The sequence below is a fragment of the Juglans regia genome, chromosome 14, assembly GCF_001411555.2.
Source record: "Juglans regia cultivar Chandler chromosome 14, Walnut 2.0, whole genome shotgun sequence".
NCBI lineage: Eukaryota > Viridiplantae > Streptophyta > Magnoliopsida > Fagales > Juglandaceae > Juglans > Juglans regia.
The window spans coordinates 3,203,776-3,215,095 of record NC_049914.1 but is presented as its reverse complement, the minus strand read 5'-3'; the positions used below and the strand labels follow the sequence as shown (position 1 = coordinate 3,215,095).

General features: G+C 37.3%; 1 protein-coding gene and 1 long non-coding RNA gene across 3 annotated transcripts; both read right to left on the bottom strand.

Annotated features, from left to right (window-relative positions):
- Positions 1–1,672: 1,672 nt before the first annotated feature.
- On the bottom strand, positions 1,673–7,331 carry LOC109015632. The gene is made up of 6 exons (XR_001999946.2): positions 6,902–7,331; positions 5,407–6,615; positions 5,182–5,308; positions 4,463–4,889; positions 4,206–4,322; positions 1,673–1,929 (listed from the first exon to the last, which is right to left on the bottom strand). It is a non-coding gene; the product is annotated as an uncharacterized LOC109015632 (long non-coding RNA).
- A 724-nt stretch (positions 7,332–8,055) lies between these two features.
- Positions 8,056–11,109, bottom strand: LOC109015640 (probable phytol kinase 1, chloroplastic). 2 transcript variants are annotated; one of them, XR_004798318.1, is made up of 6 exons: positions 10,727–11,105; positions 9,327–9,394; positions 9,092–9,228; positions 8,873–8,988; positions 8,672–8,786; positions 8,056–8,566 (listed from the first exon to the last, which is right to left on the bottom strand). XR_004798318.1 is itself a non-coding variant. In XM_018998106.2 (6 exons), exons 1-6 carry the CDS (start codon positions 11,057–11,059, stop codon positions 8,380–8,382), a joined length of 951 nt encoding a protein of 316 aa, XP_018853651.1. In that variant the 5' UTR covers positions 11,060–11,109; the 3' UTR covers positions 8,056–8,379. The 2 variants fall into 2 exon arrangements, 1 of the variants encoding a protein (XP_018853651.1); XM_018998106.2 differs by having other exon boundaries at positions 9,092–9,223; positions 10,727–11,109.
- Between the last annotated feature and the right edge of the window lie 211 nt (positions 11,110–11,320).

Below are 11,320 nucleotides of genomic sequence, written 5' to 3'. Positions count from 1 at the left end.
TTGGTGAACTGCACCATAGAAAAAGCGCAACGCTTCTCTCCCAAGGGTCAAAAGTGGAGTTTGAACTTATCCGGAAAATAAATAGGTAGAATTTGCTACCGCGTAGGACCAAAATAGGCTTGGCCTGGCCTCAGTGACCTTTAAAAGCGTGAAGGGAGGGTTAAGAAATGAGAGGGAGTAGGGAATAGGGAAGGCGATATAACGAGAATTGATGTTGAAATTACAATCAATTAGGGCGTTGCTATAATGAGAGGTGGCATATTTTCATGCATTTTGATAGATGAGAGAGGTTAGGTGTTCCAAGTTGTTATGGGCCAATTTGTAAGATGTGCATTTCAATTTTGCTTCTATTTTCAACGGGAGTTAAGATCAGTTATGACTCAAATTCGGCTTGAAAAGAAGTTTTTTAATTGCATCTTCTAGAACTCTCTCTAGGCCCTCTCAGTATTATAGGAGTAATTCTATATATAATTACGAAGTATATAAAAATCGCGTAATCGTTTTGAAAAAGAATGAGTCTCATATTTTATTTATTTTTTCAAAACGATTATACGATTGTACAATTCACGATTATGAATACATTTTCTCATATAATGACGTCCCAATAGATGGTACTACCAAGTTACCAACATTATGAGGAGCTCTTACCTCTTTGGCTCTTTGTCAAGAAAAAGAAAAAAAAAAACGTTGAAATGGCAAAAATTAATTGAAATTAAAAAAAAAAAATCCTTGTGGCTCTTTGCATTTAATGATTAAATTAATCGGAGTGATTTTATATATGCTCCCTGAAATAAACGATAAATGTACTCTGGATGGCCCAGATACAAATCAACCATGATACATATACCAGTTGAGGTTCTATGAAACTTTGGTGCGTGTCAGGCCTGGCTTCCATTCGTTTTGGGCTGAACTCAGGTTAGGGTGAAAAACTTCGACAAAACCACAAGCCCCCTAGAAATCGAACAACCTGGTCAAACATTTTCATGCTCCAAATGCATCTAATAATATTTGGTCTAATTACGAATGCACCGAGGATTTCTAGGAAAAATGGCTTCTTCAAAACTCCAAAAATAATATGATTGAAGGTTATAATGATATAGCTCAAATGGTAAGTGTATTGAAACTTGTGGAAAAAATTCTTGATTTCTTTATTGTGAATTACGTAGAAATATATAGATGTTACAGATAAGGTAGATCTTGAATGTACATGATAAGACATAATAATGGAAATATAAAATAATATGTTTATCTTATCACAACTAAGTTTGTTATAGATAATGCTGAGAGAAATATGGCATAATGACTTTGATACTCCCCCTCAAGTTGGGTGGTGAATGTTTGAAGTGCCCAACTTGGAAAGCAGTCCAGATAAGTGAGCAACTCCGAGAGGTTTAGTGAAAAGATCACTAATGTTTTCTGAAGAATAGATATGAGATGTTGATATCAAACGACTTTGAAGCTTCTTGCGAACCACATGACAATCGATGTCACTATGCTTTGTGCGTTCATGGAAGACCGGGTTTGCGGCAATGCACAATGCTACCTTGTTGTCACAATGTAGTAGAGCTGGCTGGGGATGTAAAATAAGTCTTTCAAAAGAAAAACGAGCTAAGTTATCTCACAAACTGTAACAGTCATTGTTCGGTATTCTGCTTTAGCAGATGAGCGAGAGACTGTGCTTTGTTTATTTGATTTCCAAGAGATTGAAGAATTACCAAGGGGTGTAAGGACATGATTGTTGGGAGAGAAAATCTCGAGTTTTGAGATAATCCTGAAACTCATGGGACATATATTCCCCCCCAGAGTCAAAACGAAGGGTTTTAATACAAGCAGAAAATTGAGTCGTAACAAACACAAATACATTCTTGAAAAAGGACCCCATAGTTCTACTTTAAGCCCCTTTGCGATCACGTTCCCTAACACTTGATCCTGCACACAACAACCATTATGATCAAAATGAATCTAACAATTATTATCTACAAGCTGTCCAACTGAAATTAAATTTGTAGATAATTTTGATGACACAAATACATTCTTGAAAGAGGACCCCATAGTTCCAATTCTCATTGGCGATTTGAATGTGTTGGTCACCCTTATATTTACGAACATCATGTAAAGCATAAGCATTTCCAGTCATATGATTGGAAGCCGCAAAGTCAACCAACCAAGGAGAGGTGAATAGTGGATGAAGAACCAGTTGTAGGCTGCTGTCTCGGAGCAGAAATAAAGGGAACAACAGCTAAATTAGCCTGTGTAGCAGTGTGAAATACTTGGCCTTGTCGATTATGAGGTCGCACACAACAGTTTTTAATGATATGTCCCTTCTTCTTGCAATAATTACAAAATTTCTTGATGCAATGTTTCGCAATATGCCTACATTCTTTGCAACTATAACATTGAATTTGTGTCTTGGATATTACTTTCCATTGAGCAACATATGCTACATTAACCATCTCAGTTGTCACAGTTTCTTGCGTGAGACCATGTTGAGCAGCAAAACGCTGCTCTTCTCTCAATAATTCCCCCCAAGTACACATCCAGGGAAGGAACAGGATTACGATTTATCAAACCAGCTCGCGCAGTCTCAAATTTTGGTCTTAGTTTCATCAATAATTGATCTCTTTGACTCTCAGTATGAACAACTTGCAGTGCTTCTAATGCTTCCTTAGGAACTTTAGAATACACTATCCCAAAATATTTACTCCATAAATTCGAAAATCCAGTATAGAACTGTTCAATAGAGAGATTACCTTGTATGTAGTTGTAAATCTCTAACTCAAGTTGAAACTTGCATGCAATATTGTCTTGATAATATACTCGTCTAAAATAGTCTCACATCTCCTTAGCAGTAGTAAATATCGAAGATTGTTGACCATATGTGGTTCAACGGAACTTAATAGCCAAGAATCAATCTTGGCATCCTCGCTGGACCAAGTACTAAATTCTTTGAGATTAGTAAGGGCCACATAGGACCCATCCAAGTGACCCCATAATACATTTCCTTTCACAAACATTTAAAACTGAAATTATCAACTTCCATAATTCTTCCCATTAAAACAGTTGATGGAATTTTCGCCTGACATGATTTCCAATAATAGGAGAAACTAAGAGCACAAAAAAAAAAAAAAACCTGAAACAACTGGTTCCAAGATTAATCAAAGTCTCGAAATACACTGCCTGAGTGTGCCGAAATCTACAATACACACTCAGAAAACAGAGTGTGCCAAAATCACCAAATAGTGCAAAAAAAAAAAAAAAAAAAACACCTCTTTGAAAACAGAGAGTGCTGACACAGTGAATGAGTAGCCTAGAAAAAAAATACCTAGAAAGTGCCGAGAAGTTAGAGTAACTCTGCCATAAACTGCCAAAAACTCTAGAAACTTTGGTTTAAGAACAGAGCACTCGGATGAACCTAGGAGACACTGGTCTAAGAACAGACCAAGCCGATGACAACAGAAAACATGTAAACGGATAGTGCTGAGCAACCCAAAAGACACTAGTCTAAAAACGACAGTGCCTACAGAAGAGAAGTATACTAGCCCAGGAAGAATTGATGCCGAAAATTTACCCTAAAAAAAATATAGGACTTTGGTACCATGTCAAAGTTGAATCGAATACCTCTCTCTCGAGTTTTCCGTGTATTATATCAATATTTCCATCCCTAATTACATCTTCGGAATCATATGTCCAACAAGAAAGAATAAATGAATACTAATAAGGAAACTAAATATCGCCTATATATCTACAACTACTAATAGATTTACAGCCATCTATATATTGCCATATATGAATATCGTTGACAACAATAACCTATAACGGAGCACCTGCTGTCCATGCAATTAGCCCAATCAGAATCAAATAAGCCCTTAAGTGCATGGAGCTGTGAAAGAGGAAGAAAGTTCCTTGGCTGGGTGAGTTTTTGATGTAACGAAGCACATGGTGGGCTACATCCAAGTGTGGTTGTCAAGGAGTAGACATGTATTGGCTCAATACTTGATCAGAGTATGTGAGGTTTGGACTTGTAATGGTGAGATAGACAAGTTATCCAACGAGTCGACGATAAGTAGTAGGATCAGCCAAGAGTGGTCCATCTAAATTGTTGAGTTTTAGATTTTGCTCCATTGAGAAGGAAGAAGGGAGAGAATTGAGAAAACAAGTATCCTGAAGGATTTCCAGTGCATATTTTCGTTGACATAGAGAGATACCTTGTTTTGATTGTGCATCCTCAAGGCCAAAAAAGAATTTAAGATCACCAAGGTCTTTGAGCTTGAAATGAGTATTTAGATGATTTATTAGCTCATCAATAGTACTGAGATTGTTACCTGCAATAATTATGCCATCAACATAAATGAGCAAAGTTATGAAAGAGGAACCTTGGTGCCTAGTAAAGAGAGAGTAATCTGATTTGGACTGAGTGAAGCCACAATGAAGTAATGCGGATGAGAACTTGGAGAACCATTACCTAGAAGCTTGTTTTAGACCATACAAGGATTTGTTGTGGACACAAACTGAGTGCTCCACCTGTCGAGTGAACCTTGGAGGAAGAGTTATGTATACTTCTTCATGAAGATCCCCATGTATAAATGCGTTGTTAACATTGAGTTGTCAAAGGTAGCAATTATGTGCAGCAGCAATAGCAAGTAAACATCTGACAGTTACAAGTTTGACAACTAGAGAAAATGTCTCATGGTAATTGAGCCCCTCTTGTTGTGTGTATCCCTTGGCCACTAGTCGAGCTTTGTAGCGTTAAATACTGCCATCAGATTTATGCTTAATGTGGTATACCCACTTGCAACCGATGACCCTTTTTTTTAAGAAGAAGACGGTACTCCAATTTTATTGATAACCTTCACTTGTGGTGGAGAAAAACCGTGGTTACAACGAGACTCCTGAGTTATACAATGTATAGAATAAAAAAACTCAAGATTCAAAAACCAACTAGGCATCATAATAAAACACTATGAAAATACAAGTCTAAACCAATCTAAAAACAACCTTAAATAATAAAAATAAAACTTGCAACCTGCAAAAAAGATTGGACATAGAAATAATGATATGAAATAAAGTAACCAAAATACAAACTTACTAAGGACAAACCTATGATATGCACAAACGAGGGACACCAATCTTGTCCAAACGAAGAAGATCTCTTAATTGACTAGGAAGAGAATCATAACTAACCAAATCCATATGCCTGCTTGTGAAGTGGTAAAAGAATGAGAGTCCATGTATGATTGTCTTCCAATGCCTTAATCTCTGCAGCCATGGCATCTCGCCAGTGTTGGTGTTTCACAACCTCATGGAAAGTCTTTGGTTCAGTGTGACAGGAAAGTGCAATGGAAAAGCTACGATTAGAGGGATATAAGTGATCATATGATATGAAGGAAGAAAGAGAATAAGGAGTACCTGACTTTGTGGAACCCTACTGGATGGAAGAGTTGGTTTGGCGTGACATCATAGCCAATTGATAGTGGTAGTCTTGTAAATATCCTGGTGGATGACAGGCACGAGTGGAATGACGTGAGATGGATTAGTTAGTGGGAAGTGAGATAGATAAAGAAGGCTGAGGGGTAGGCATATCAATGGAAACAATTGGATTTGGCAAGACAGGTGGACTCTTGTATTCTGGTAGACTTGTAGTAGAAATTGCAGCTGCAAAGGGAAACGTACATTCGTGAAAAATAACATCTCTTAATATAAATGTTTGCCTGGTTTGTAAATCAAGAACCCTGTAGCCCTTAGTAGCAAATGGATATCCAAGGAAGACACAAGCTTGGGCATGTGGGTCAAACTTGGACCTGTTATGAGCAATGGTAGAGGCATAATAGAGGCAACCAAAGACTCGAAAATGATTGGCTTATAGTTAAAAATAACTTCAAATGGTGAACGACCAGAGAGTAGAGGTGTGGGAACACGATTGATAAGGTAAGTAGCTATAAGGATACAATCATCTTAGAATTGCATGGGTAAGTGAGAATGAAACCGAAGTGCACAAGCAACATTTAGGAGATGTTGATGTTTGCATTCAACTACACTATTTTGTTGTGGTGTAGCAATGCAACTACGTTGATGAATGATACCATTGTCAGCAAAGAAAGATTGTATATCAAATTCCAAGCCATTGCCACTAGGGATAATTTTAACTTTGGAAGAGAATTGGGTTTCAATGAGTTTAATGAAAAAAGATAATAAAGAACGAGTATGTGATTTGTGACTCATGAGATAGACTCATGTACAACGTGTGAAGTCATAAACTATAGTTAAAAAATATTTGGAACCATTGTGAAAAGCAAGGGGCATTGGTTCCCATGTGTCACAATGCAATAGTTCAAATGAGAAAGTAAAAGAAATTTTGCTGATAGGAATAGAAAGACGTTGTTGTTTTGCTAAGGGGCAAACATTACAATGCTCATGTTTTGAAATAGAAATATTGAGTACATCATTATTCAAAGATGATAAACGAGAAAAAGAAAGGTTTCCTAAACGTCTATGCCATAAAGTTGTTGAAGAAGCAGAAACAGAAGCAGAGTATGTGCGAGATGAAAAGGGTGGTAGCAAATGATAAAGGCCATGAAGCCGCTTAGCCAAACCAATTGTCCTCCATGACAGTTGGTCCTGGATTAAACAAAAATAAGAGAGAAATATGAGTCAACAAGAATTAGTAGAAATGAGTTTACTGGCTAAGATTAAATTAAATGTAAATGATGGAACACATAAAACCTCAGTAAGATGTAGAGAACATGAAAGAGATATGGTGCCAATGTGAGAGACAGTGACTGAGGTGCCATTGGGCAAATAGACTGGATTAGATATGGAAGAAGTGATTGTGGTGAGAGAGGAGATTTAGGTGACCATATGGTCAATAGCTCGTGTCAAGACGTAGAAAAAGAATAGGAAATACCTGAGAGATTGGTGGAAGGCTGTGAAGAAGAAGGCTCTGAACTACCTGTAACAGCGTGATTAACCATAGGCTGTGGAGAGGAGGTATTGAGAAGATCAAGAAGTTGTTCGCATTGCTCTTTGGTGAAATGAAGTTGAGGTGTGGTAGTAGTAACATCAGTACCTAAAACTTGATTAACTGAAGATGGTTGATGAAGTCGATGTCCAGGAGGATAGCCATGAAGTTTGTAACAACGATCAGTCGTGTGGCCATGAATATGACAATGATTGCAGAAAGGGCGCTCGTGTTTAGAGGTTGAATGTGAAGCACCTTTTTTAGACTTAGAGCGAGTAGTAGGTTGATTGTTGTGGTTGAGTAGAGCAGTAGGCTCCACAGCAGGAGCATTGAGCGAGGTAACTTCACGTTGACGTTCTTCTTGCAAAACAAGGGAGAAAACTTTATTGATAGGTGGAAGATGATCTATCAAGAGAATTTGTCCATGAACAGAAGAAAAAGACTCATTGAGCCCCATCAAAAAATACATGATCTGCTCCTCCTGTTGATAAGCTAGGAGTATTTTGGAGGCACCACAAGTGCATTGTGGTATAGGCTGAAAATTATTAAGCTCGTCCCAAAAACCTTTGAGTTGAGTGAAGTAGTGGCTGACATATGTTTGATTTTGAGATAAGGAAGAGAGAGCCTTTTGGTGTTGAAATATACGAGAAGCATTGCTTTGAGAAAAATGTTCCTTGATATCATTCCACATAGCAGTGGTTGTGTCAATGAAAATAATGTTGGTAGCAAGGTCTTTGGAGACGAGTTTAAGATCCAAGAGAGAACCATGTTGTTGTAGCGAGACCAGAGCTCAAACAAGGGATCAATCCATTGAAAGGGATGAGAGAGAGAACCATCAATGAAACCAATTTTGTTCTTGAGACTAAGAGGCCATGAACATGGAACTGCTCTAGGTGGAGTAATTGTCACCAATTAAGGGTTGGGAAACGAAGAGTGCACCTGGGCTATCACCATTGTACAAGAAGTAGGGGCTGGAGGGATTATCAGTCGAATTGTTGGAAACAGAAGCCATCTATAGTAAGGATCGACTCTCTGATATCATGACAAATATTGAAACTTGTGGAGAAAATTCTTGCTGTAGAACTTGAATATACATGACAAGGCATAATAACGGAAATACAAAAGAATATATTTATCTCATCACAACTAAGTTTGTTACAGATAATGCTGAGAGAAATATGGCATAATGACTCTGATAGTAAGAGTATTTGCATCTCACACAAAAGGGACGAGTCGATACTTCGGGTCTCCATATTTTTCTTTTATTTATGTTTCCTTTTTTCCACCAAGAAAGCAGAATATCATCATGAGTATGGATCAATATTAATTTCAAACACTTTGAAAGAAAATGATTGCGATGGTAATTAATTTTCTGGGATTTCAGCGATATTGAAAGATGCATCATTCCCTCACTTTTGAGGATTTCAATAACCAAAACTCAAAAATGCCACTGCCATGCTTGCTAAAGGAACTGATATGTTGTCATCTACTACATCTGTGGTTGAAAGGGACTCCACCACTGTTGCAACCAAGGATACTAGAGCGACTTTTTGCACTGTTGTTCCCCAATCCAATTGGAAATATCCCAGAACTGAATAGTAATACAGCATCCTACATGGCAAAGATAATTTTCATGTCAATACCTAAATCCATGTATAGCAAGTTAAATTTCAATAACTCATATTTGGTTGGCCACAATGGTAGTTTCAAACGAACCCGATGGAAATCAGGAACCCACAACCAAACATGGATATGCTACCCGCCCAACTCTTCTGTTGATTATAAGGAAGCTTCATCGACCCAAATCTTCTGCCTATGATATCAGCAACACCTATAATCGCCACCAAGTAGAAAGTTAGTAATTAGAACGACACGGGCATAGCTCCCAGCTGACCTTGGATAAGACAGAGATACAACCATCACCACCGCACATCATTGCAAGTGAGATCAGTCCAACTGGAGACTCACGCCAAAAGACAAGAACACATACGATCAATACCAGGACATAGTACAAAGGACCTCGAAGCAACTCCCTGAAAGCATGAACATATTAAAAGCAACAATGCTTAAGAATAATCCTAGTATCACAAAGAGAAGAAATCTGAATCGCTCGATCATGATGATTGGCAAACGTACTCTGGCTTTCCTTCTCGAGTAACTGATTTTATGAGCTTTTCATCAGAAGCCAATGAGAAGCCATGGACGACAAGCCTCAAGCAATTCACGAGAGGAACAAAAGAAGCAAAGTAGCGAGCCTCAGTTGAGGTGCTATCCTAGGATAAGAATGGCCCGCCAAAGTAGTTAAGTAGAATGAACAGTAGTATTAACATGAATAAACCTTTTATGATTTGAAATACAAGGAAAGGGATACCTGAAAATCGGCCAAGAAACCATGAAAAGCAGACCAGACAATACATGGACCATCTTTCTGCTTAAACTCTGCCTCAATCAGTAGAAAAAGAAGTTATGGGAGAGAAGAAAAGCTTTGTGTATTACAAGGAAATAATATTTAATCTCTTGAAAGATCCATTGGATCTCTTGATTCTGATTTGATTAAGATTTCCTTGGCTATATAAACACATATCTTTTCTGCAGAATGTAGTGGCATTAACAAGTAAGTACAGACAGTTTCACCCAGAGCTTGTTTCCAAAAACTTTGCCTACGTACGCTGTCACTCTCAATTCATTAATGCCCCTGCAACCTTAGCCATTTTTTCCATTTACATCTTCTTTTATTTTACCAGAACATTTTTCCTTCCATATTCATGTCATGGGACATAGGACCAACCAAGTTCAGTTTATAATTTACAGCCACCTTGCATCAGGTTCAAATTTCAAAGTAAATGTTTAGCTATAACCAAACACCACATCATGTACTAATCGTACTCCTCCACCCACACTATATGTGAGAAATGTTTGTGGAGGATAGTCGTAAGATGAGCTTGAGATTAGGTTTTAAGATGCTTGATAATAATAACAATAATAAATATTAATATAATTATATTATTAAAAATTACTATAAAACTGGTTGAAATCTGGTGGCGGCCACCGTGGAGTAGCCACGGGTGGCTAGGTGTAGTTTATCATTTTCCTTTTCAAATCCATTTAAATATTACGTTATTATTACTCTGACTCTGATCGGGTCAACTAAACATTTTCAAATCCCTTCAGCTATTCCGTTATTCCGTTATGCAAACAGCAAGAATTTTGTTCAACGAGTGGTGCTATTCTGCCGTCTTGTGCCCACTCTGTGTCCCGCTCAGTATAAATTGTTTTTTTTTTTCTTTAAATGTTTTTTAAATATATTTAAGTATTTTTAAAAAATAAAAAAATAACAATACATTAATATTCACTTATTTAACTATTAAAAAAAATTAAATATATAAAGTGGAGGGAAGGGGACAAAATAGGTGGCATATAGCATTATTCTTTACATGCAATCAGCCGAAGAGCGGTGCTATTTTACTATCCGAGTAACATCGTTTCAAGTGACAGTTAGGGGTCTTTTTATTTTATTTTTTAATTTATATTTTTTATATTTTTAAATATCAATATATTAATAATTATTTTTTAACTATTAAATAAAAAAATTTTAAAAAAATAAATAAAATGGTGTTAAGTGTCAAATTTATACAGTTCAGTGTCCACGGCTGAAGCAATGCCAAAAATGAAAAAATAAAAAAACAAAGAAATTTGAATTAATTTACTCCTCGGATTTGATTTTGTGCCAAACATGAGTTAGTAGCAGAGACAGAAAGAAAGAGAGAGAACCTGTTGGATGAGGTTTCTCCGAGTGAGGTTATCAAAGCAGAAGACGAGGGCGTAAGCGCCGGCGAGGACAGCAGCGGTGGCTCCGGAATCTCTCATGAAATCTCCAGCTGCGGCTCGTGGGGTGCAGGGAGAAGAAGAGGGAGGGCGCAGGGGAGCGCACGGCGCAGGATGGAGAAGGTGGACACGGAGGAGGGGAGGAGCAAGCTTCGGAATGAGCGAAGCGGAGGAGGAGAGAGTGAGGCCAGTGGGGACGGGGGCGCACACGTGGCGGCGTAGAGGATGGAGATTGCAGCGGAGAGCGGATGGGCTACAAAACAAGAGGCTTATCGTCATGAATTTTGTTAATCTATTGTCCACTTTCTTTGTTTATATGTAGTTGTTGTTTTTAGGTTCGAGAAATTTATAGTTGTATTTGAGGAATGTTTCGTTTATTTTCGTCGGTAAGATAAAAGATGAATTAAAATTAAAGTTAAAAATTAAATAAAATATTATTAAAATATATTTTTTAATATTATTTTTATTTTAAAATTTAAAAAAATTAAATTTTTTATATTTTTATAAAAATTTTAAAAAATTATAATAATGAGAAGAAAG